At 42.4% G+C, this 24,376-nt stretch overlaps 2 protein-coding genes across 6 annotated transcripts in view; one reads left to right on the top strand and one right to left on the bottom strand.

Moving 5' to 3' along the window:
- The first annotated feature begins 450 nt into the window (after positions 1-450).
- PP2D1 (protein phosphatase 2C like domain containing 1) lies at positions 451-19,228 on the top strand. 4 transcript variants are annotated; one of them, XM_056518416.1, is made up of 4 exons: positions 479-529; positions 5,475-5,572; positions 11,792-12,750; positions 18,282-19,228. In XM_056518416.1, the coding sequence occupies exons 2-4, from the start codon at positions 5,541-5,543 to the stop codon at positions 18,950-18,952; spliced, it is 1,662 nt and encodes a 553-aa protein (XP_056374391.1). In that variant the 5' UTR covers positions 479-529; positions 5,475-5,540; the 3' UTR covers positions 18,953-19,228. The 4 variants fall into 4 exon arrangements, with proteins under 4 accessions (XP_056374395.1, XP_056374391.1, XP_056374394.1 ...); XM_056518418.1 differs by lacking the exon at positions 479-529 and adding an exon at positions 2,853-2,882; XM_056518420.1 differs by lacking the exon at positions 5,475-5,572 and having other exon boundaries at positions 451-529.
- A 3,864-nt stretch (positions 19,229-23,092) lies between these two features.
- RAB5A (RAB5A, member RAS oncogene family) overlaps positions 23,093-24,376 on the bottom strand; it is a 57,330-nt gene continuing 56,046 nt past the window's right edge. For both annotated transcript variants that reach the window (XM_056519957.1, XM_056519958.1), the window contains exon 6: positions 23,093-24,238. In XM_056519957.1, coding sequence (XP_056375932.1) covers positions 24,123-24,238 — 116 coding nt within the window. In that variant the 3' untranslated portion in view covers positions 23,093-24,122. The remainder of the gene's footprint in view (positions 24,239-24,376) is intronic.

The raw sequence follows: 24,376 nt of genomic DNA, 5'->3' as shown, positions 1-24,376 counted from the left end.
CTTTAAATCGCAGAGACCCGGCGCGCGCGCGCCCTAGGGAGCGGGGCCGCGCGCGCCGGGACAGAACAGACGGGGAGCGAGTCAGGTAGGAGAGCCGGGGTGCGCATCGCGAGCGGGCGCTACCCGCATCGCGAATCGCATCCCGGCTAGCAGCAGGATCGCAGCGCCCCGGGTCAGAGGACGTGACCGGGGCGCTGCAGCGGAGGAGGTGAAGCGAGCGCTCCGGGGAGGAGCGGGAACCCGGAGCGCTCGGCGTAACAGCAGTACTTGTTCTGTGTATCTGATGTGGTTTGGACACATGTAAGAAAACAGCAGTCACTGGCCTACCATCTCCACCAACACCTATGGGTGTGATTGTCCTGACCCCTTATCCGGTGACCCAGTGTCTACAGAATTCTAGTGGCCTAAAATGTACCTAGCTATTTGCTTTTAATTTAATTTTTTTTCTCCCAGGTTTGTTTGAAAATTTTCATACACTGCAAGACATCCCCTGACGAAGCTATATTGCGAAAACGCGTTTGGGGAGGAGGTAAGAGGCATTGTTCTTTAGGGTGCATGATTCTCAACAACTTTGTTTTTCCTTTGGAGCTTCTTCCAGTGCTGCCCAGGGCCTGCAATTTTGTTATTTGTCCTGTTGCTATCTATGTGTGACAGTATCCTTTTATGTTACGTTCATCTGGAGACCTACTGCTAGTTATTGTATATCAGATAATTTCCTTTATACACCTAGGCTGTTTGTGGGATTTCATGATCCTGTATATGCTCAATATATGCCCCCCCCCCCCTGTTTTTTACTCCATATGAGTGTATAACATATATTTATGCCCCCATCCTCTACTCTTATGCCTGAGTATTCTGTTGTACTACTGTTATATGTGTTTTATATGCTTTTGCTATGGTCGTATTTCAATAAAATATATTTTTTACTTGCACATTTATTTGCTAATTATGGTCTATTTGTTGGTGTGGATAGTTTGGTGATCATATGACATTTGGTCTCAGATCGCCATTTAGCCTGAAGGGTAATTAATCTTATCCCCTATCCAAAGGATAGGGGATAAGATGTCTGCGACGGGACCCCCGCGATCTCCCTGCTGCAGCCGGCATTCGTTTAGAGCGTCGAATGCAGCGCCAGAGGCCTGTGATGTCACGGCCACCTCAATGCAAGTCTATGGGAGGGGGCGTGACCGTCATCACGCACCTTCTTATAGACTTGCATTGAGGGGTCGTGGCCGTGACGGCACGAGCGGGGCGTGTCTGTGAAGTCACGAGCCTCCACGCTGCATCACCAGTCATCTGGCACGGAGCGACGTTCGGGGTTCTGTAGCCGAGATCGCGGGGTAGCTGAGGCTACAGTGGGCAAAGGCTCATCAAAACTGGACCACTCTGGAGATAGAATTTTGGTCAGAATTTTTTGACAAAACCAGGAGGGGAACTGTATTTTGGACCCATTCCTGGTTTTGACTTAAAGGAAATCTGTCATCAGAATCACCCACACTAAATCTGTTACACAGGCTTGTAGTGCGGGTGATCCTGATTAAAACGCTCCTTACCTGGTTAAAAATGGTTCAGCGGATCTTCAGATATCTATATTTTTAGTTTTCTGTTATTCCCTGGCTTGGGACTCAGTGGGAGGTGTTATCATCTCAGACTCGGCTACACGTCATTCTAGCTGGGCGGAGCGGCCGCCCGGCTCATGAATATTCATGAACTTATCCTCGTAGTCTAACTCCTTTTTCTAGGTCTGCGCCGCGTTCCGTACACCCGGAAGCGGCGTTTTCCCCCCGGGTTTTCACTCATGCAGCCTGTCTTCTTACTTGTATTTGGCCGCAGCGCGAGTGAAGCCGGGGGGAGAACGCCGCTTCCGGGTGTACGGAACGCGGCGTATGTGTGGCCCTCCCCACCAGACCTAGAAAAAGGAGTTAGACCACGAGGATAAGTTCATGAATATTCATGAGCCGGGCGGCAGCTCCGCCCAGCTAGAGTGACGTGTGGCCGAGTCCGAGATGATAACACCTCCCACTGAGTCCCACGCCAGGGAATAACAGAAAACTAAAGATATAGATATTTGAAGAACAGCTGAACCATTTTTAATCAGGTAAGAAGCGTTTTAATCAGGATCACCCGCACTACAAGCCTGTGTAACAGGTTTAGTGCGGGTGATTCTGATGACAGATTTCCTTTAAAGTTCTGACAAAAATACTATAAGGCTGGGTTCACACTACGTTTTGTCCCACACTACGTTTGGTCAACCACGGTTTTAGGTCCGGTTGTAAAAGCGCATACGGCGCAAAAATGAGCCGACTGGACCGAACGTTTCACTCCGGTCGGCTCATTGAAATGAATGACATACGGGAGCGCATACGGTCCCATACGGGAGCGCAAGCTTTTAGCTCCCCCCTGCCGTATGCGCTCCCGTATGGGACAAAACGTAGTGTGAACCCAGCCTTATACAGATCCACTAATACTGTTTACTTTAAAGACTGGAAATTTAAGGCCCTTTACATGTGCTATTATAGGACAAAAGAACGTTCGTGTGTAAAGTTGTGTAATAACACTCATGTAACTTTCACGTGACTACTGACCAACAAATATCACTTTCTATGGAAAAAAAATAGAGTGAGCCTTGTGTCATGTGGCTCTGCCATAGTAGTGGGTGCACCAAGGTAGTTTGTGTCACCCTGATAATTGTTCATCACACAGCAGGTATCTCACAGGTGTAAATAATAAGAATAATATCCAGGCTGCAGGTGTCATTGTTAGAAATGTATCTAGGGTTACAGTAACCATAGTAACATGTAAACACACATGGTACGTGTATCAGAGCAGGTTTATTATCAGTCATCTACATAATCGATACAGAAGCTTTTCCTTTATATTAGGTGAGTTTGCTTGTGTTATATATCTACTGTACTGTGATCTCTTTACTGCCACTAAATGTCCAGGAGACACAGTGATTGTTAATTCATGTGCAAAAGTAAAGTGTTTAATGGACTATTACATTTTACTAGATAGAATGCATTTCCATATTAATATAAAGAGCAGGCTAGCCATGCCGAGCATTGATCACTGACTGTTCATTTAGTATCTTGTTATTTCACAAACTTATACAATACAAAATGTTAACAAGAGATCGCACATTTGATTTGTCCCTTACTAAGACTTTCAACACTGTTAAATAAATTATGAGTAAGACCCCAGTGCCACCAAACTTAGAACAGGACAGAATGGCCACCCATGAAAAATTCCAGGTGGACATTTCCCAGACAGCTGGCACTGGCAGAAAAAGCATTGCCATCTATGGAGACGGCGCATTTCCGAACAGATTCCGCAGAATGAATAAACAGGTTAATTAATTCTGCAGAGTACAAAATATGAATTTCCCCGGCAGATGTTTCCGCTGTGGAAATTCTGCTGTGTGCACGGTGCAGCAGAATCCCCTAGAAAATAAATATTTCAGATCATCCCACTAATTTTATTATATAAAAGAACATTATAGTATACAATACACTAGTATACACTAAATGCAGCTTTTGAAGGATGAATTGTACCTTATAATGACACTTCATCATATCATTATACCATAAAATGTTAAGAAAAACCAAAAAACATCATTTGTGAATCCCCCACATTTTTTTTTTTTTTGGGGGGGGGGGGGGTTGTTTTTATACAGTGCACTCTAAGGAAAAACGGGCATGCTATCTGTATTTAATGGGTCAATTACATCGATACCTCATATTTACATAGTTTTGTATAAAGGGGTTATCCAAGGGTGGAAAACAGAGATCATTTCTTTCAAAAACAGCTCCTCGTCTGTCTCCAGGTTTGGTGTGGTTCTGCAGCTCAGTGCTTCCCCTTCCAACCCTGCTTAATTGACAGTCAGGGCTGAGCTTCAAAATCATGTTCTGCATACAAATGGTATACAGGTGCAAGATTTGGAAACTGGGCTCAGTTTCAAGCTGACTGTCAATCAAACAGGGACAGGGTACCTCTTTGACACTTTGTACCAGAGATTAAAAGGATTTTGCCCATGTTATGGAAGCATGGAGAGACATATGACAGGCACCGTGTGTCTCCTTGGCCTAACAGTGTCAGCAGTTTAAAATGTAAATTGCAACTGACAGATTCCCTTTAAAGAAAATCTGTCATCAATATCACAATCATCCACACTCACCTATTGGTACAGGCTTGTAGTGCAGGTTTTCACCGATCCTCAATGCCGCTCTTTTGGTAAAATCCCCTGTCTTCTGGATATGCTAATGATTCTGCTTGGTGCACAGGAGGGCAGTGGCGATTGGGTGTTGGTGCATTTCTAAGCCCCTGGAGCATGGTGATATTTGGTATGCAACTTCATTCCAATGCCTCCTCCTCTGTGCTAAGTCTCCTCTGCTGCAGAATGGAGCTCTACTCTGCAGAATGGCAGCTGTAGCCAAAGCTATGTGGAGAAGAGGTGTTATGCTGAAGAGTGGAGCTCCATTCTGCAGATGAGGCTCAGCACAGGTGAGGAGGCATTACAATTCCTGGCATCATTGTGCACCAGGGGCTTGGAAACAACCCCATGCACAAAGCAGGATGAAAAGCATGTCCAGAACACCAGGGATTACTAAAGAACAGCAGCACAAAGTAAGGAATATTAAGTATGATTTTTATCAGTGTCATCCACACTTCAAGCCTACATCGACAGGTTTGACTGGGATCCATGTGTTTCAAAATGCTCTAACTTTGACTTATCAGGCCAGAGAATAGAATCCCAAGTCTTGTGGAACGGTAGTTTGTGTATTGCAACACCCCCATGAATGCAATCTTTGCCTCTTTCTTATTGAGCAATTACTTGCTTTATAGGGGTATTCCGGCGCTTAGACATCTTATCCCCTATCCAAAGGGGACATCTTATCCCCTATCCAAAGCTGTCACGCCCCCTCCCATAGGCTTGCATTGAGGGGGCGGAGCGTGACGTCACACGGGGCGGAGCCTTGACGTCACAACGCTCCGGCCCCGTGATCAACAGTAATCAGACCCGGAGCGAACACGCTTCGGGGACTGATTTTAACGAAGTGCGGCGTGCAAGATCACGGGGGTCCCCAGGGGCGGAACCCCCACGATCAGGCATCTTATCCCCTATCCTTTGGATAGGGGATAAGATGTCTAAGCACTGGAGTACCCCTTTAACCTTATCTGTAGCAAGTGATACCTGCACTTTAGCTGCTCATTATTTTCGGAGTTGGATGGATGAGTTGTTGATGCATTCTTGTTCAAGAGGTTGGCCACTTCCGGGAAGATTCACTTCTGTTAAAAATGTTCTTAATTTCTAGATAATGGCTCTTACTGTGGTTCATTGGAGTCCTAAAGCCTCAGCATTGGCTGCCTAACCCTTTCCTGATTGGTAGAATTCAATTTATATATTTAAACTAAGAATTGTTGAGGTTATAGTGCATTCAGAAAGTCTTTCATTCTTTTTGCATTTTGTTTTGCAGCAAATGAAAAATATTGCATTGACATAAGTATTCAGATTCTTTATTTACTACTTAGTTGAAGCACCTATGGCAGCAATTCCAACCTCCAGTCTTCTTAGGTATGATGCCACAAGCTTTTGCTACCTGAATTTGTGGATTTCCTGCCATTCTTCTCTGTAAAGCATCTCAAGCTCTGTCGGGTTGGATGGGGACTGCTGTTGGATAGCTATCTTCAGGTCTCTTCAGAGATCCTTGACTGGGTTCAAGTCAGGGCTCTGGCCAGGCCACTCAATGACATTCACAGATGTCCCGAAGTCTTGGCTGTCTACTTAGGGTCATTGTCTTGTTGGAATGTGAGCCTTTGGTCCAGTCTGAGGATCAGGTTTTCATAAAGAATATCACTGTACGTTGTTCCATTACCCTGACAAGTCTCTGTGTCCCAGCCGCTAAAACACACCCACAAGGCATGATGCTGAACCCACCATACTTAACTGTAGGGATGGTATTGAGCAGGTGATGAGCAATGTCTGGTTTCTTCCAGATGTGATTCTTAGATTTAATAACAAAAAGTTAAACTTTCACCAGCCCAAATAATGTTGTTTGTCACAGTCCTGAGAATTATTATTATAATTATTAATTACTAATACTATTATTATTATTATTACTATTATTATTACCGTTATTACTCCCAGCAAAAAGTCCTGAAAACGGCCGTCAAAAAATCCCATTCATGTCAATGGTATTTTTTGACCATTCTTCTGCATCAGGTATGTCCGTTTTTACTAGGGTCTGTTTTTTTTGCCGGCACAGAAGACGGTTCATGCACAAATTTTTGGTCCGGCAAAAATAATGGGGAATAAAACATCCGTTAAAATTTTACATTGAAGTCTAAACATCCATTATCAACTGTTATTGTCCGTTTTTCAACATCTGTTTTTTGGTACTGGGAATGCTCAGTACAGATTTACAAAAAAGGGTTAAAAATCTGATTATAGAAACGGATATAACTGGTAATAACGGATGATAAAGGATGAACAACATCAGGTTTAAAAAAAAAAAAAAAAATGGATGATGGTCATCAGTTATCATCTGTTATCAGTTATTAGATCCGTTTTTTTTTATCTGTCCTTGTAAAGTAATGGCAGTAAAAAAGCAGGATGATAACTCTAGTGTGAAAGGGGCCTTAGGTGTTTTTATTTTTTATTTTTTTATAAACTCGAGGCATGCTTTTGTGTGTTTTTAGGCTGGGTTCACACCACGTTTTTACAATACAGTTCCCGTATACATTTTCAATTTGAAAATCATATGGAACCGTATTGAAAACCGTATGCCAAACGATGCATCCGGGTGTGTCCGTTTTGTTTTTTTACATGGGAGTCAATTGGAACCGTACAGAACCGTATGTGCGTACGGTTCCATCCGGTTTGCAACATATGGTTTTTACTTTGCACATGCGCAGTGCACACTGAAAAAAAATTGCAAGAAAAAAACTTTCGAACAAGTGAAACTTTATTCATAATAGAGTAAAAAGTTTAAAATGTATACTTTTTTCTTAAAAAACGGATGCAACCATCATCAAAAACCTGATACGGGAACTGTATTGCAAAAACATGGTGTAACCCCAGCCTTACTGAGGTGAGACTTGCTGATTTTTGGTCACTTCATATACCATACAAAACAAAAAGTGTTTAACTCCTTAAGGACCCGGGCATTTTTTGCACATCTGACCACTGTCACTTTAAGCATTAATAACTCTGGGATACTTTTACTGTTCATTCTGATTCAGAGACTGTTTTTTCGTGACATATTCTACTTTATTATTATAATTTTTTTTAACTCTCTTCTTATATGGAAAATGGACATCCCAAATAAATTAAATATTGATTCACATATACGATATGTCTACTTTATGACTGCATCATGAAGTTGACATGTTTTTACTTTTGGAAGACATCAGAGGGCTTCAAAGTTCAGCAGCAATTTTCCTCAAAATTTTCTAAATCTGAATTTTTCAGGGACCAGTTCAGTTTTGAAGTGCATTTAGGGGGCCTTCATTTAAGAAATACCCCATAAATGACACCATTATAAAAACTGCACCCCTCAACGTATTCAAAATGACATTCAGTAAGTGTGTTAACCCTTTAGGTGTTTCACAGGAATAGCAGCAAAGGGAAGGAGAAAATTCTAAATCTTCATTTTTTACACTTGCATGTTCTTGTAGACCCAGTTTTAGAATTTTTACAAGGTGTAAAAGGAGAGAAATCACCATAACATTTGTAAGTTTGGCCTTCCTAGTGGTTGCCACAGTAAAGATCACTTTACTTTCACTTTCATTCCCCCCCCCCGCCACCGTAGATTCCCTACCTGAGCCAGGATCCAGCAGTCTCCAGCAGTCTCCAGCGACGATCCGGGGTCCCCAGGCATCTTCTCCTCCAGGTACAGGCCTCCATCTTCTTCCCACGATCCCCTCGACATCCAGGGGTGGGCAGAATGGGGGGTTGCCATGGCAACCCACTGTCCTGCCCTGCCATTGGTCAGAATCAGTTCTAACCAATGGCAGGGGATAGGAGGAGATCGCAGCACTGCGACCTCGCTCCTATCCCTAAGGATGATCAGGGCTGTCCCTGACAGCTCCGATCATAATTATTTTCCGGGTGATCGGGTCACCAGAGACCCGATCAGCCCGGAATAGCAGAAAATCGCATGTCTGAATTGACATGCGATTTTCTGCAATCACCGACATGGGGGGGGTCTCAGGACCCCCCTAGGCGATGTGCCGGGATGCCTGCTGAATGATTTCAGCAGACATTCCGGTCCGGTCCCCAACCGGCTAGCGGCGGGGACCGGAATTCCCATGGGCGTATGCATACTCCCCACGTCCTTAAGGACTTGGGATGCAGGGCGTATGCATACGCCCGGCGTCCTTAAAAAGTTAAGGAACGTAGGGTTCCAGTGAGCCTTAACACGTGTTTGACGACTTTTCGTTAAATTTGGATGTGTAAATACATTTTTTTTTCACTAAAAGGGGTAATAGGAGAAAATGTCCCCCAAAATTTGTAACCCCATCTCTTCTGAGTATGGAAATACCCCATGTGTGGACGTCAAGTGCACTGTGTGCGAACTACAATGCTCAGAAGAGAAGGAGTCACATTTGGCTTTTGGAAAGCAAATTTAGCTGAAATGGTTTTTGGGGGGCACGTCACATTTAGGAATCCCCTATGGTGCAAGAACAGCAAAAATCCCCCCCACATGGCATACTATTTTGGAAACTACACCCCTCAAGGAATGTAACAAGGGGTCCAGTGAGCCTTAACACGCCACAAGTGTTTGACGACTTTTTGTTAAAGTTGGATGTGTAAATGAGAAAAATTTTAAAAATTTCACTAAAATGCAGTTTTCCCCCCCCCCAAATTTTAAATTTTTTACAAGGGGTAATAGGAGAAAATGCCCCCCAAAATTTGTAACCCCATTTCTTCTGAGTATGGAAATACCCCATGTGTGGACGTCAAGTGCTCTGTTGGCGCACTACAATACTCAGAACAGAAGGAGCGCCATTGAGCTTTTGGAGAGAGAATCTGGTTCAAATAGAAGTCAGGGGCCATGTGCATTTACAAAGCCCCCCGTGGTGCCAGAACAGTGGACTCCCCCCATATGTGACCCCCATTTTGGAATCTACAGCCCTCAAAGAATTTAATAAGGGGTGCAGTAAGCATTTACACCCCACTGGCGTTTGACAGATCTTTGGAAAAGTGGGCTGCGCAAATGTAAAAATTAAATTTTTCATTTTCACGGACCACTGTTCCAAAAATCTGTCAGACACCTGTGGGCGTAAATGCTCACTGTACCCCTTATTACATTACGTGAGGGGTGTAGTTTCCAAAATGAGGTCACATGTGGGGGGGTCCATTGTTCTGGCACTATGGGGGCTTTGTAAACACACTTGGCCTTCAATTCCGGACAAATTTTCTCTCCAAAAGCACAATGGCGCTCCTTCTCTTCTGAGTATTGTAGTTCGCCTGCAGAGCACTTTACATGCACATATGGTGTATGTTCTTACTCAGAAGAAATGGGGTTACACATTTTGAGGGGCAAAATGTGTGGGGTGTTAAGGCTCACTATACCCCTTGTTACGTTCCGTGGGGGTGTAGTTTCCAAAATGGGGTCACACTTGGGTATTTATTTTTTTGCGTTTATGTCAGAACCACTGTAAAATCAGCCACTCCTGTGCAAATCACCAATTTAGGCCTCAAATGTATATGGTGCGCTCTCACTCCTGAGCCATGTTGTGGGTCCGCAGAGCATTTTACGCCCACATATGGGGTATTTCTGTACTCAGGAGCAATTGTGCTACAAATTTTGGGGGTCTTTTTTTCCCTTTTACCTCTTGTGAAAATAAAAAGTATTGGGCAACACCTGCCTGTTAGTGTAAAAAAAATAAAATAAATTTTACACTAACAGGCTGGTGTAGACCCCAACTTTTCCTTTTTATAAGGGGTAAAAGGAGAAAAAGCCCCCCAAAATTTGTAACGCAATTGCTCCTGAGTATGGAAATACCCCATATGTGGCCCTAAACTGTTTCTTTGAAATACGACAGTGTTCCGAAGTGAGAGAGCGCGATGCATATTTGCGGACTAAATTAGGGATTGCATATGGGTTGAACATAGGGGTATTATACGCCAGTGATTCACAAACAGGGTGCCTCCAGCTGTTGCCAAACTCCCAGCATGCCTGGACAGTCAGTGACTGTCCGAAAATGCTGGGAGTTGTTGTTTTCCAACAGCTCGAGGCTCCGTTTTGGAAACACTGCCGTGTGATACGTTTTTCATTTTTATTGGGTGGGGGGGGGGCAGTGTAAGGGGGTGTATATGTAGTGTTTCACCCTTTATTATGTGTTAGTGTAGTGTTTTTAGGGTACAATCACGCGGGCGGGTTTACGGTGAGTTTCCCGCAAGGAGTTTGCGCTGCGGCGGAAAATTTGCCGCAGCTCAAACTTGAAGCAGGAAACTCACTGTGAACCTGCCCGTGTGAATGCACCCTGTACATTCACATGGGGGGGGGGGGGGGGAAACCTACAGCTGTTGCAAAACTACAACTCCCAACATGCACTGACAGACCGTGCATGCTAGGAGTTGTACTTTTGCAACAGCTGGAGGCACACTGGTTGGAAAACCTTCAGTTAGGTTCTGCTATCCAACTCAGTATTTTCCAACCAGTGTGCCTCCAGCTGTTACAAAAGTACAACACCCAGCATGTACTGATCGCCGAAGGGCATGCTGGGTGATGTAGTTATTCAACAGCTGGAGGTACGCAACTACAACTCCCAGCATGGCGAGACAGCCGTTTGCTGTTCATGCATTCTGGGAGTTGTAGTTTTGCAAGATTTAGAGGGCCATGGTTTAGAAACCACTGCACAGTGATCTCCAAACTGTGGCCTTCCAGATGTTGCAAAACTACAAATCCCAGCATGCCCAGACAGCAAACTGCTGTCTGGGCATGCTGGGAGTTGTAGTTTTGAAACATCTGGAGGGCTATAGTTTAGAGACCACTGTATAGTGGTCGCAAAACTGTAGCCCTCCAGATGTTGCTAGGCAACAACTCACCGTCTTCCGTAATCGCAGGATAAGTGACCTCCACCGCCGCTGCCCCATTCTGCACGGATTACCGCGGGTGGGCAGAACGGGGGAACCGAACTTTAACCCCCCCGCTATAGCAGGGATAGGAGGGGTGGCACCCCTGCCACCTCACTCCTATCCCTTCAGGGGGATCGGGGGGATCTTGGACAACTCTGATCCCCCCTTATTTTCCGGGTCACCGGAGACCTGTATGACCCGGAATCGCCGCAGATCGCTGGTCTGAATTGACGACATGGGAGGTTCTCAGGACCCCTCCCCCCATAGGGGTTTGCACGGGGTGCCTGCTGATAGATATACAGGTACGCCCTGGGTCCCTAAGTGGTTAAAAAGTTCCATCAAAACCAATATGGCACACATAAAAATTATAGATCACGGCGCAAAAAGTGAGCTCTCATATCCCTCCATATATGTAAAAATAAAAGTGTTATAGGGGTCAGAAGAGGACAATTTTTAGCATAATGATTTGCATATAAAATATTAAGTTATAAAAGTTATAATAAGTAGTAAAAAAAAAAAAAACCTATAGAAATTGGGTATCATTGTAATGGTATTGACCTGCAGAATAAAGATAACATCACTTTTTACCAAAAAGTTTGTAAATAGAAAATGTTATGCACATTTAAAGTGAAAATTATTTCTCTTAATATTATGATGGACACCGAGATCTTCACCTCACTTGAGTTGTTTTTTTTCACTTTATCTTAGAATGAGGAAATTCCTACCAACTATCGTGGAAACATCAAATGTAGATTTCCAGACTTCAGAAGATAAGAATGTGCAAATATCTGAAATGAAAGAGATCTGGCTTCCCTGTTCTATATGCCAGGAACGAGTTGATCTGTGTTCACTTATAAACCACAAACAATGGCACAAAGCTAATAATGTGCTGGGCTGTAATCCAGAGGACAAGCCGTCAAATCTTCATATCCTCACCCTCCAAAAGGAGAAAATGATATCTCAGATTGATAGCTCCTCAGAATATAAATATAGAGAACACGAGATGATCAATCAATCTTACGAAATATTAAAAGGAAAGATGCTTTCTATGACACCATATACTACCAAAACGTGTTCACCCTCCGAGGCCAGTTGCCATGTTTATGACATGATCGGGAACAGTAGGTTAGTAAACGCCGTCGTCATCGGTTCTGATAAAAATACTCGCTGGCAAAGTTGCATGGAAGACTCATTTACAGTTCTTAATAACTATGGGCAAAGGCAAAACACATCTTTTGCTGGGATCTTTGATGGGTATCATGGGAATGTGGCAGCATTCACTGCAGCCATGGAGTTTCCTACTTTATTGTTAGAACAAATTTCAGCCATGGATCCATCTTACAAGTTAAATGAGGAAGAAAGGTTCTTCATCAGATCATTTGATACAGTTTTTAAAGAAAATTATAAGGAAATAGAGGATTTATTCCTAAGGGAGAACAAGAATGGAGCCAAAGTAACAGACGTAGAAGGTATACACCTGGCCTATGCTAAGGCTTTTTGGCGCATGGACAGAATATTGCAGCTAGGAAGGAAAGAGAGCTCAAAGTCTAGGTGGAGTGGGTGCTCCGCTGTGACCTGTCTCATAGACGGATTTACAACAACAGATACACAAATGTCCAGAGATAAACAGAGAACAAAGCTTGGTATGCTCCATGTGGCAAATATTGGTAAGTGAGCTCTTATTTACTAATAAAAAAAAAGTATTCCAATAAATAACTTGTATATTCGAGCACTCTGGACTGTAACTAGGTTGTCCAGCACAAAAATGGTAGGTGAACAAATAAATTAAAGAGATTGTACAGTGAAAATGATCTTATCCCCTAGCCATAGGATAAGCGATAAGTATCCAATTGCAGGGGAATCCATAAAACATTTAACTATGCTACAGGGTCTGTAAAGTTAGTGTAGTTCATAATATAATGGCTGTACCTGTGTGTGACAGTTTTCTCCCAATTCTTATGTGATTTTCACCCCAATATTTATTTTTAACAGCATACAAAATGACTGTTGTCTCAGATTTTTCCCAGCTTGCAATGCGGCCGAGACCTGACTCACTAGTTAGCTGATGACAGGGAGCCTGTCTGCTTCAATGGGTGGAGGGATCACTTGGTGGGACAGAGATCAATCTGCAACTAATGCAACAGCTGTAGGCACCCTGATTGAAAACCACAGGTCTTTTGGATGGATGCAGGGAGGGAGGGAGGGAGGAAAAAGGAATTATAGGATTTGTAGGCAAAGAAGAAAACTCAAAATGGAAATACCAGTTCACAATAAGCTAGCCACAGTGTTATGGTAATCTCACAACATAGCCATTTACAACAAGACAAGCGCAGATCCTTCCTAAGCATATCCATTACTGTGAATTCGGGTAGAAAAAAAGACATGGTGCACATCTACAATCTTGTATAATGATCTGAATGCTTCTCAGCTAATATCAAAAACTAACAGGTTGTTAGTATACATTTTTGATCAAAAAGTACAAGCCCACTCGCCACGTCAAGGCCACCTATTTAGAGTGGGTCCCTAACGTCCCTAGCATAAAATGGCGCAGCACCAGGCGGCGACCACCACCGCCGCGACACCAATGCCCACGGGGGGAACGACCCACCGGCAGAGCAGCCCCAATGCCACTCAAACCAGTCTATGGGCCGCACCCCCCCCCCCGCAGACACGGCGCCACGGCAGCAATATCCATTACTGTACGTACTAGAATCACCTTATGGTGGATAACCCCTTTAATCCTTACTCACTAACCTGATCCCCCATCCCTGCTGTTCCAATATTCACTGGGTCCTTTCAGATCTCTACTTCCTGTTCCCCTCTTGACACAGATAATAACTACTACCCAATCACCATCTGAGACAGGTCACTACTGTAGTTGGTGATTGACAAAGCAAGCATTTCATAGTTTGCCCCCTTAAAAAATAAAATTATGCCACGGGACAACATAAGTATAAGGATTCTTGCATATTGGCCAAACTACTGTTCTGTTGCCTTTCCAACCTCTTGATTTTTATATAAAACTTTGCCTGCTCCATTGGCTGCTGTTTGTGCAGAGATACGGGGGGTAATTTGTGAGCATGTATTTAAGCATCTATCAAACATCTGTCAGCACTGAGCTTTATAGTGACTAGCTAGGCATTTTCCACTAGGTGTGCATGCAGTGGTAAAGAATTTATCATGTGTAAATTTCTCCTAAAAACAGAAACATAGCCCAAACCCACCACAAATTTGCAAATCTACACCACCCCAAGGCAGAGCCCTAGAAAAAGGCTTCCTTACACAGTTTTAATCTTACATCCTTCCTTAGTGACTTGCATAAAAATGTCAGTTCTCAATCCCATTCAGGGACAATTATGTATAATGCCAGACAAAATAGTCAAAAATCAACTAGGGGCCCAGATGGATACGTGGATCGTATATATCCAAAAAGGTCTCAAGTGCGAAATCACTATACAAAATTATTTAAAATATTATTGACTTTGTGACTGTGACGCGGCTCCGACTCCAAAACTTACTGCACACAGAGGGCTGCCGCCGGAAAGCCCTGTGTGTATAGTGAGCAAGGAATACGCAGCATATTTCCCGCTACTGCCGTAAATTTTGCGCAGCGTGAAATACGCTGCGTATACGCCAAGTGGGAACGCACCCTTAATGTGTGATCCCATTAAAGGGGTACTCTGCCCCTAAGACATCTTATCCCCTATCCAAAGGACAGGGGATAAGATGTTTGATCGCGGGGGTCCCGTCGCTGGGGACCCCCGCAATCTCTCATGCAGCACCCACCTGTCTGAGCTGTACCCCAGTGCTGTTGGCTCCGAGCCTGAAGCATGACGATTACGGGGCCGGAGTATCGTGACGTCACGATTCCGCCCCCGTGTGACGTCATATCACGCCCCCTCAATGCAAGTCTATGGGAGGGGCCTTGACGGCATCACGCCACCTCCCATAGACTTGCATTGAGGGAGCCGAGTCATGACGTCACACAGCGGCGGAGTTGTGACATCACGATACTCTGGCCCCGTAGTCGTGAGGCTTCAGACTTGGAGCCTCCAGCGCTGGCGTGCAGCTTACACAGGTGGGTGCTGCATGAGAGATTGCGGGGGTCCCCAGCGGAGGGACCCCCGCGATCAGACATCTTATCCCCTATCCTTCAGATCAGATGTCTTAGGGCCTTAGTACCCCTTTAACTCCCATGGAAAGCATACATTTGTATAACTTGACTAGGCCCTAACGCTTGTTGGTTAAAAAAGAAAAAAAATATGCAAACTTTTGGAGAAGACATTTAGGATCCTATCGCATAGTTTTTCGTAATTGCAGTCTCATAAATTTGGCATGTGCGAGCGGAGAGAGATTAGTGAAAGCAAGCCAAACAGTAATATGTTGCTCACTTGTCCATTAGCAAGCCTAACAAATGGGTATCATTTTGTAATGAATAGACTGTATGCCTCCAGGGACGGCTGTGGTAGAACCACTTTATAAATTGGGTCAGACAAGCTATCACAATGAAATATATGCAGGTAATTTTACAGGACTGCAAATACTATGTAAAAAAGAGTGAGGGAAAACGGGATAGTAATGTACGTAATGTACTCTCGAAAAGAGAACAGAAATAATGTGCTGACATTTGTACTATTAATCCATTAACACACTTTTCACTGGGAAACATTCTCTTACTCGTGAAAGTGCTGTTCTACTGGAGCTAAAGCGGCACAAATTCTAAGCTTGGGAAATACTTTGATCTTGTCGACTTGTGATATGAGAGGAAGAAATGTGAAAAATATTCCTTTATTCAGCTTTGAACAAAAAAAAAAAAAAAAAAAAACAGATAACACAGCATTTTTGAGACTACTAAGGTGTTGGATTGTGGATAGAGATGAGCGAACTTACAGTAAATTCAATTCGTCACGACCTTCTCGGCTCGGCAGTTGATGACTTATCCTGCATAAATTAGTTCAGCTTTCCGGTGCTCCGGTGGGCTGGAAAAGGTGGATACAGTCCTAGGAGACTCTTTCATAGGACTGTATCCAGCTTTTCCAGCCCACCGGAGCACCTAAAAGCTGAACTAATTTATGCAGGATAAGTCATCAACTGCCGAGCCGAGAAGTTCGTGACGAATCGAATTTACTGTAAGTTCGCTCATCTCTAATTGTGGGCAATCTATTGTCTATACAGGCATGCTTCCTTACCTATTCACTGCCTGTTCTCTGCCATGTACCCAATATAATTTGGTAAAATAAAAAATAAACTAAATAAGGAGCGTTCATGCTACAAATGTGTAAGATCCCAAACTAAAAATCATAGGGGGGTATTTATCAATTTTGCCTGTTGACAGTTTCTTTTTACCCTTTTTTTTTTCACTTTGGTTTTCGTGGACATGCACCAAATTTATCAAATGGTGCAAGTTGTTAGTAATTTTGGCTCAAAAGTTGAAATCAGCTGTTCACAGCGCCTTTTACACAGAACTTACCGCCACAGAGGACGCGGATTTTACCCTGTAGAGCAGCCATTTCGGAGTCCCTCCTGCAGGATATCAGCAAGCGACAGGAGTTATTTTCTTTTGTGGGGTTTATAGCCACCATGTGAAATGGATTTTATTTTCAACTTGGGTAGTTTTTTTTTTTTTTGTTACTTTAGTGCACTGGTCTTCAACCTGCGGACCTCCAGATGTTGCAAAACTACAATTCCCAGCATGCCCAGACAGCCGTTGGCTGTCCGGGCATGCTGGGAGTTGTAGTTTTGCAACATCTGGAGGTCCGCAGGTTGGAGACCACTGCTTTAGTGCTTTACCTTTCCTGAACCTGTGTGGCCATGTCCAATGCTGGCTCAACGGAGGGTGAAGGTTCCTCAGAGACAACTATGGCCCTCATTTACTATTGCAAACCCGACATGTTTTGTCGGGTTGTGCGCCAGTTTCGGGGGCATTGCGCCTGAAATTCTGTCTGCGCCAGAATATGCGCCTGAATTGAAAAAACCCCAACTAACTCTCCATTTTGCTAAGAAAACCCGGAAAAGGGGCATGGCTGTTGGGAAATGGGGCGTGGTCACAGAACAGGGGCATGTTCCCGACATTTTCACAAAATCCCAACATATTTACTAAAGTTTCCACAGAAAATGTGGTGGATTTGAGCTGAGGAAAACCAGACAGATCAGAGCATGTGTAAAAAAAAGCAAAATGTAGGGAAAGTGGAAAATGTATAGAAACCTTAGTAAATACTGTGGAAAATAAATTGTAGGGAATTAAAACCCACAAAGAAAACTACACTCCACTCTTAGTAAATAAGGGCCAATGTCGCAGGATAGTATTGTGCAGCCCCGGAGGCGTCGCTGCTTTTACAAAAAAAAATAAAAAATTTAATGTATTTTGACGCCATTACATTTTCTGACATTGCTAAGTGTGTTTTCCATGTGCAAAATTTCTTGGCGGGGATTTGTGCCAAAAAAACCGGATTTGCGCCAAAGATCGATTGGCGCAAATGATGAATTACTGACTAAAGTTAAAATCACACACAGGACCGTGTGATTTTGAGAAAGTTGTAAAAATGACAGTGGAGAAAATACACCAAACTTTGGCGCAAAAAGACACTGCGCCAAAGTATTGCGCCAAAGTTACGTGAAAAAAAAACACATAAATCCTTCGATAAATACCCCCCATAGTGCCTATACTCTGTAGTGTTCCTGACACTTTGACAAGTGAAAAGTTTTGATCAATTGCGGTCTGAGTGTCCATATCCCCACTGATGATTAGAATGAGCAGGGAGAAGCGTGCAGCTGTGGGCTTCATAGAGTTAGAATGGAGCTCGTCTTGTGCAATGACATGGAGTTCACAGGGAGCTGCCAGGGAGTGAAATGCTTCTGTCAGCTCTTTCTAATGATGGTGGATGTCTGGATACTAAAACCTCGACTGATCAGACGAAGAATGTAAACTTGTTTTCGTGGTTGAGAATCCGCACTACAAATGTGCAGCAATTCTACCACATCTAAATACGGCCTTGGTTTTCCAGACTCTATGTCAGGGTTTTTCTCCAAAGCATTCACCCTTTGGTATGGATTGTGGCCAAAAAACACCACATCTGAACCAACCACAGTAGGTACCTGAATGACAAGGCCATAACTACATATGTACTAAATCCTCTAAATGTAAGATGCAAAATGTATGGACATTTCGTTAACCCTTCCTTCTGTTTTCTTCATTAAGGCAACATTAAGGCGGTGATATGTAAAAATGGAAAAAGTCAATGTCTCACTAGAGATCACAGTACAGCAAATGGCCAAGAAAAGAAAAGAGTCTTGGACTCTGAAGGATCAGTTAGTTCTAATGAAAGTCATGGATTAATTGAAGGATTTAGCAAAGTCACAAGGGGACTTGGTTTCCATGGCGATGCCCAGCTAAAGAAATCTGTCATCCCAGCACCCTATACAATTTCTGTTCCAATATATAACACATGTCAATTCCTCATCCTTGCCTCCAGTGGCTTGTGGGAAGTCCTGAGCCCCAGGCAAGTGGTAGCAATGGCGCAGGATCTATTAACAACTTTCTTAACTCACGGTGTTAGTCCAGGCAATACAAGAAAGGAAGAGGACTCTCCTTCTGAGGACACGGAGCGTGGTCAATATGCTGATCCAGATACCCCGGAACATCCCTGTGCTGGTGATCAAAAACCGGACATTCTAGAAAACAATTCAGATCAAGAAACAAAGGCAGACAATACAAGTAAGCTGTATAATGTAGCAGCAATTTGTGTTTGCCAGCAGCTAATAAAGGCAGCGAAGTTGGCAGGATCTCAACAAAACATTACAGTGTGCCTCATTCTTCTACCCGGGTGTAAAAAGGTTCCGGTCCAGACATATTCAGCAAACAGATATTAAACATAATACCAACAAAAAAAAGGATGATGTCTCACTTTGGTCGACTACGTGGCGTACGGATTTTGGTGAGCTGCTCCTTAGCAAGAGACTACAAATTGTCACTTAGTAACAGACAAACTGTCATTAACCAATCACTGTCACTGGTTAGGACCAACCGAACAGCAATTTATAGGCTATGTTTACATGTATTAAAAATTCTGAGGATTTTTGGATAAAAAAAAAGATTACAAGACTGAACAAACTTCATTCACACATTGCCTACATTTTCCAAGCAGAACTTGACGGATAGTGAAAAATTTTTACTCTTTGACAATTTCTGATGCAAACTAGTCCTAGATTCTAGTTTTAGGGTCTATTCACACGTACAGTATTCTGTGCCGATTTGATGTGCAGGATTTTCTGCTGCTGATTTCAATGTAAACTGAACACAGCTTGAAATCCTGCGCATCAAATCTGCGCTGAATACTGTGCGTGTGAATAGACCCTTAGAGTTAAAATCTGCAACAAAACTCAATTGTTGTGGATTTCGCTTCAGATTATTTTTACAGTCCAAAGAATAAAAAAAAAACTCTACAGTCATGGTTTAATATAACAAAAATAAAATGCTATAATTCTCTCATGACACGCCAGTAGCAAAGCTTTTCAATAATGTCTTATCAACGTGATCGTTGCAGCCAATCAGAGGCTTCTTTAATGTTTCTTTAATGTTACATAGGCAGCTCTTTTCTGCATTATTAGGCTATATTTCTACTGAAGCGGATGAAGTAGGAGAAGTATTAGTCTCTACCCGCGAGTATAATATTGTGGTATTAGAACAAGTATTTCCCTATGGAAAGAAAGAGCTGCCAGATATTTGGGATTCTTGCAAATACACCAACCATTACTGTATTTTTCACTATGCAGGGAAGCAATAAGGTCAAAGGCAAGTCACAGATGTCCCAAAAAATTGCCATAACTGGGGACTGCCAAAATTCTGCTGTACAGCCCTACCCTAAATGTCTGGCCAACTGTAGCTTTCCCTAGGTTTCAGCATCATAACTTTTGAGAAATGGTTGCCCAGTTAGGAGAAGCAATTTTTTCTGTAACCATCCAGAAGTGTACCTATTTGGGATGAATTGAACAAAGGAAAATTATTTCATAAATATCATATAAAAAGGTTGAAGCAGGGGCTTATTTGTTTTAGTTGTAGTTGGGATGTCTACCTATGCAAATGAATGGAAAGAGTAGGCTTCAATGCAGAAAACCGGCTCACACGGCGCTGACTGACCAAGGCACGATGTGGAGGATAAAAGTGGACTTTAATAACCAAGATGCAACGTGTTTCGCTGCGCAAGCACAGCTTCTTCAGGCATGACAAAGTAGACACATCAACAGACTTATAAAGGCAAGCAAACTGATCTTATTGTTCCTCAGCGGTGGGCTCTTTCGGATCCTCATTACATTACTAGGACTGAATGAAAAAAACTGACACAAACTGATATTATTGTTTCAAAAAATCTGACTGTGATAACTTCCTCAGCGGCAGGCTCTTTCGGCTCCTCAGGAGCAGAAAGAGCCCGCCGCTGAGGAAGTTATCACAGTCAGATTTTCTGGAACAATAAGATCAGTTTGTTTACCTTTATAAGTCTGTTGATGTGTCTACTTTGTCATGTCTGAAGAAGCTGCGCATGTGCAGAGAAATGCGTTGCATCTTGGTTATTTAAGTCCACTTTTATCCTCCACATAGTGTCCTGGTTGGTCGGCGCCATGTGAGCCAGTTTTCTGCATTGAAGCCTACTCTTTCAATTCACTTGTCATCATTCACCGGAGGGCAGCAGACGACCTATTATCTTTTGTCTTCATCATTGTTGTGTATGAACCTACACAACCACCCGGGGTGAGCAGTCATTTATTCCATCTCTCACACCGGGCATTATCAGTATTACCCTATGGAGCGCTTGTTCTTTTACGTCTACCTATGCAAATATATGACATGTCTGCATATTCAGGTCTCAAAATAAATCTCATTCATTGTGCAATAAAAAGTGATACAATTTTTTTACATTTTTTTTTCTTTCAAGGCTTTCATCCCTTACTTTGGATGGGTAACAATCAGCCCTAGTTATGTGCTGGAAATATATCTGCACAACTCACCATGTCAGAATACCAGCAAAAGATTATTTCAATGTACACTGTGGTGTACACATAGGGTTGAACAGTCCAAACATGCAGTTGTGCTAGAACTAATGGAAAAGGCATTGTTTATCATTGGGAGAAGTTGCTTTTGGAGGATGTGTGGATACCATTCTTTATTCATTGTAGTGTTCTTTGTGAGTGAGCTCACTCTCTTGGATGAAAAGCAACCCCACACATAAATCATTGCAGAATGCTTAACTGTTGGTAAGACATTGGACTCATGGTAGCGTAGCTCATGTTTTCTTCTCCAGTCATTCTTCCAGGTGTCTCAAAGAGTCTAAATTGGGCTTTATTAGAGAAAATAACTTTACCCCAGTTATTTTTATCTGACCCATGATATCCAGCATGCCAGGGCAAATTGCCAAATTCTTGGCACTGTATATACTGAGTCTTTGCATAAACTTGATGTATTTATCAAAACTTATGACATTTCTATAATTGTACTTCAGTATACCACAGAAATATTCGACAAAAGATCTAAAAAACACTGAAGCAGCAAACATTGTTAAAATCAGAATTTGTATGTCTTAAATGTTTTGGCCACAACTGTACTCCGACTACATCCGTTTCATCATTGTATGTGCTTTATTTATGGAAGAGAATAGTTTGAGACTATGTTATTTTATCCTACAAATAATACATATGGGCCCAGATTTATCAAATGGTTTGAGAGAAAAAGTGGAGAGATTTTCACTCAGGAACCAATCACAGCTCAGTTAACAAGTTCTGGTAAAGTGAAAGCTGAGCTGTGATTGGTTACTGTGGGAAAATTACTCCACTTTTTCTCTCACACAGTTTGATAAATCTGGGCCATGGTGCCACGAAGCACACCATACCTAGTAAAAAATACACCATATTTGGTCTATTCAACTGTACAGGCATGCAGCAGTATATGTTACAGTACCTTTATGGTACGCCGACCTATGGGATTGGGATGTGGGACTTTACTAGTGTGAACATACCCTAAAACAGTGCTTTTATAACTGTCCTGTAACCTGTGAGTCCTTTAAATGATCAGAATTATATGGGGAGAGAAAAAGCGGAGCTCACCACCTTTTATAGCATGAGTTGGTTGGTTAATCACGTGGCTGCCTTGGACCTGGATCCACCCGCAGAGGGATGGCTCAGCAATGCTTAGAAACTGCAGGAGGAACCAAAATGGAAAGAAGAAAATCAGGTTGATTGGGAGGCGCACACCGCTGTTAGTAAAATCAACCACGGGCAGCGTGGAATATTTAAAAAATAAATAGTTGTATTGTAAAAACAGACAAGTTTTGAGAGCGCCTGCTCTCTTTTACAAGTCAACTTGAGATGACTTGAAGAAGAGAACGGGCGCTCTCGAAATGCGTCATCTGTTTTTATAATAAAACTATTTATTTTTTAATATTCCACGTTGCCCGTGGTGGATTTTACTAACAGCGGTGTGCACCTCCCAATCAACCTGATTTTCTTCCTTCCATTTGGGTTCCTCCAGCGGTTTCCAAGCTTTAAATGATCAGCACACACTGTGATCTACAAGGTTCCTATTGAATGACAGCAAGAAAAGATCTTGAGAGCAATGCAATATTAATACAGAAATTTTTAATATAGAAATTAATTTAGAAAAAAATAACAAAACGTAATTAACGTTATATGTTTATAATGTAAATTAGTTTTATATGCTGAAACTGGAATACCCAGTACAGCACTTGGCTACCTTTCACACACCCCAGAGAGAGTGAATATAGTAGTGGCCAAGCACGTGCACTGCTGCTCATGATCAGATCACTGATCAGATATCTATCCCATAACTTGCGGGTCGTGGCTAAGTTTAAATCTTGGGATTATTCCTTTAATAATTTTGGCACAAGTGGGATTGTTCTACATATATAGACTGGAGTGTGCTGTGTTTTGTATAAATCTACATTTTTTTTTTTTATTTCAGACATTATTTATTACAACCGGACAAGATGAATGAAATCCAAATAGAGGAAAAAAACATTAGCTTTTTATTTCATCATTTTAGTAACTGTACAATTTTAACCAAATCTTACAAGTAACAGAACATATTAAACATAAATGAAGACTACAATCCAGTACCCTATTTACAATACAAGTTTACCATCCAATTTTAAGATAACTAAATGGAGTACACATAATTGTTAGAACATTGTATTTGTATTGGGCAAAGACAAAACAAAATAAACCCCATAAAAGCAGAATGAACCAATACTAGAGAGTGTTCTGTGTTCCGCGAAGGGAAAAGAAAAGTACATCTCAAATGAATCACCTTTGAATGAATAATAGCTGACAATTTTTTAGCATGATTTTAAGGAGTTGCTCTCGAAATAAAACAGAAAACTATTCCCCAAAGAGATAATAAACCAGTATCATACTTCCCATTTGCCTGTGTAAGAAGCAGAACAATTAGTGGCTGATAAGTTATGCAGTAAGAAGCGGAATGTACATTTTAAGCAGAGGAAGGCGGTTTTCAATGAATACTGTGAAGACGCTGAACCCATTTCTTATTATACTTTTACTCATATTAAAAATCAATTCTTTAGAACAAACCATTAAAATGTTCCCCCCTAAGGGATAATGATCATCAGAATGAATTAGTCAGATGCGGAAATAATTACTGGTAAAAGTTAGGATTTCAATTGCTAACATTTGGCGACAGGTTTCTCTTTAATGTTCCAAGTGTATCTGCTACAAGACGACATTACACCTGCTTTTAGAAATTAATGCATGCATGTTAAAAAAACCAGATTCAGCACTTAAAGAACTCGGGGTGAGACGACACTGCAAGTCTCTTCTGCTGTGTAAAGTTTCACTGGGCCACATTATCGAATCTATTGCCCGAGGGGGTGGGGTGGGGGGGATGGGTTTAGAGGGACTTCTAACGCATTGCGCTGAAGGTCTCGGCACCGAGGCTGAAAAAGGGTTAAACACTCAATTGTTATTTTAACAATTAGGAAGCAAGAGAATATCAATAGTTTTAAAAGTACAAGAAGGCTTAGTTACTACAGCATTGACTTTTGCTAGGTTGTGCGCTTTCAGTAAGGTCTACGCCCCGTCCTCTGACAGTATTGCCTCCGCCGGTCTGTGGTTCCGTCTTGGGAAGCTTTTTGGCTTTACAAGTGAAATAAAGAGAAAAAAAACAGAAGTGATATTAAATAAAATGAAGAAATGGTAAGATTGCCAATCGATGCATTTTTTAACCCCTTTCCTCATCAGTGATTTTTGCCATGTCTGTAACTTCTCATCTTT

Source organism: Hyla sarda, chromosome 5 (genome assembly GCF_029499605.1).
Source record: "Hyla sarda isolate aHylSar1 chromosome 5, aHylSar1.hap1, whole genome shotgun sequence".
In the NCBI taxonomy this organism is placed as follows: domain Eukaryota; kingdom Metazoa; phylum Chordata; class Amphibia; order Anura; family Hylidae; genus Hyla; species Hyla sarda.
The sequence above is the reverse complement of the archived record's forward strand: the minus strand, read 5'-3'. Positions and strand labels throughout refer to the sequence as shown.

What these genes read in the sequence shown, in the direction of transcription:
- PP2D1 (XM_056518416.1), top strand. Translation starts at nt 5,541, where the DNA reads ATGGCAGCAATTCCAACCTCCAGTCTTCTTAG. An exon ending in CCAACCTCCAGTCTTCTTAG is followed by an intron (nt 5,573 to 11,791) that starts GTATGATGCCAC and finishes ACTTTATCTTAG; the next exon opens with AATGAGGAAATTCCTACCAA. An exon ending in GCTCCATGTGGCAAATATTG is followed by an intron (nt 12,751 to 18,281) that starts GTAAGTGAGCTC and finishes TTCTTCATTAAG; the next exon opens with GCAACATTAAGGCGGTGATA.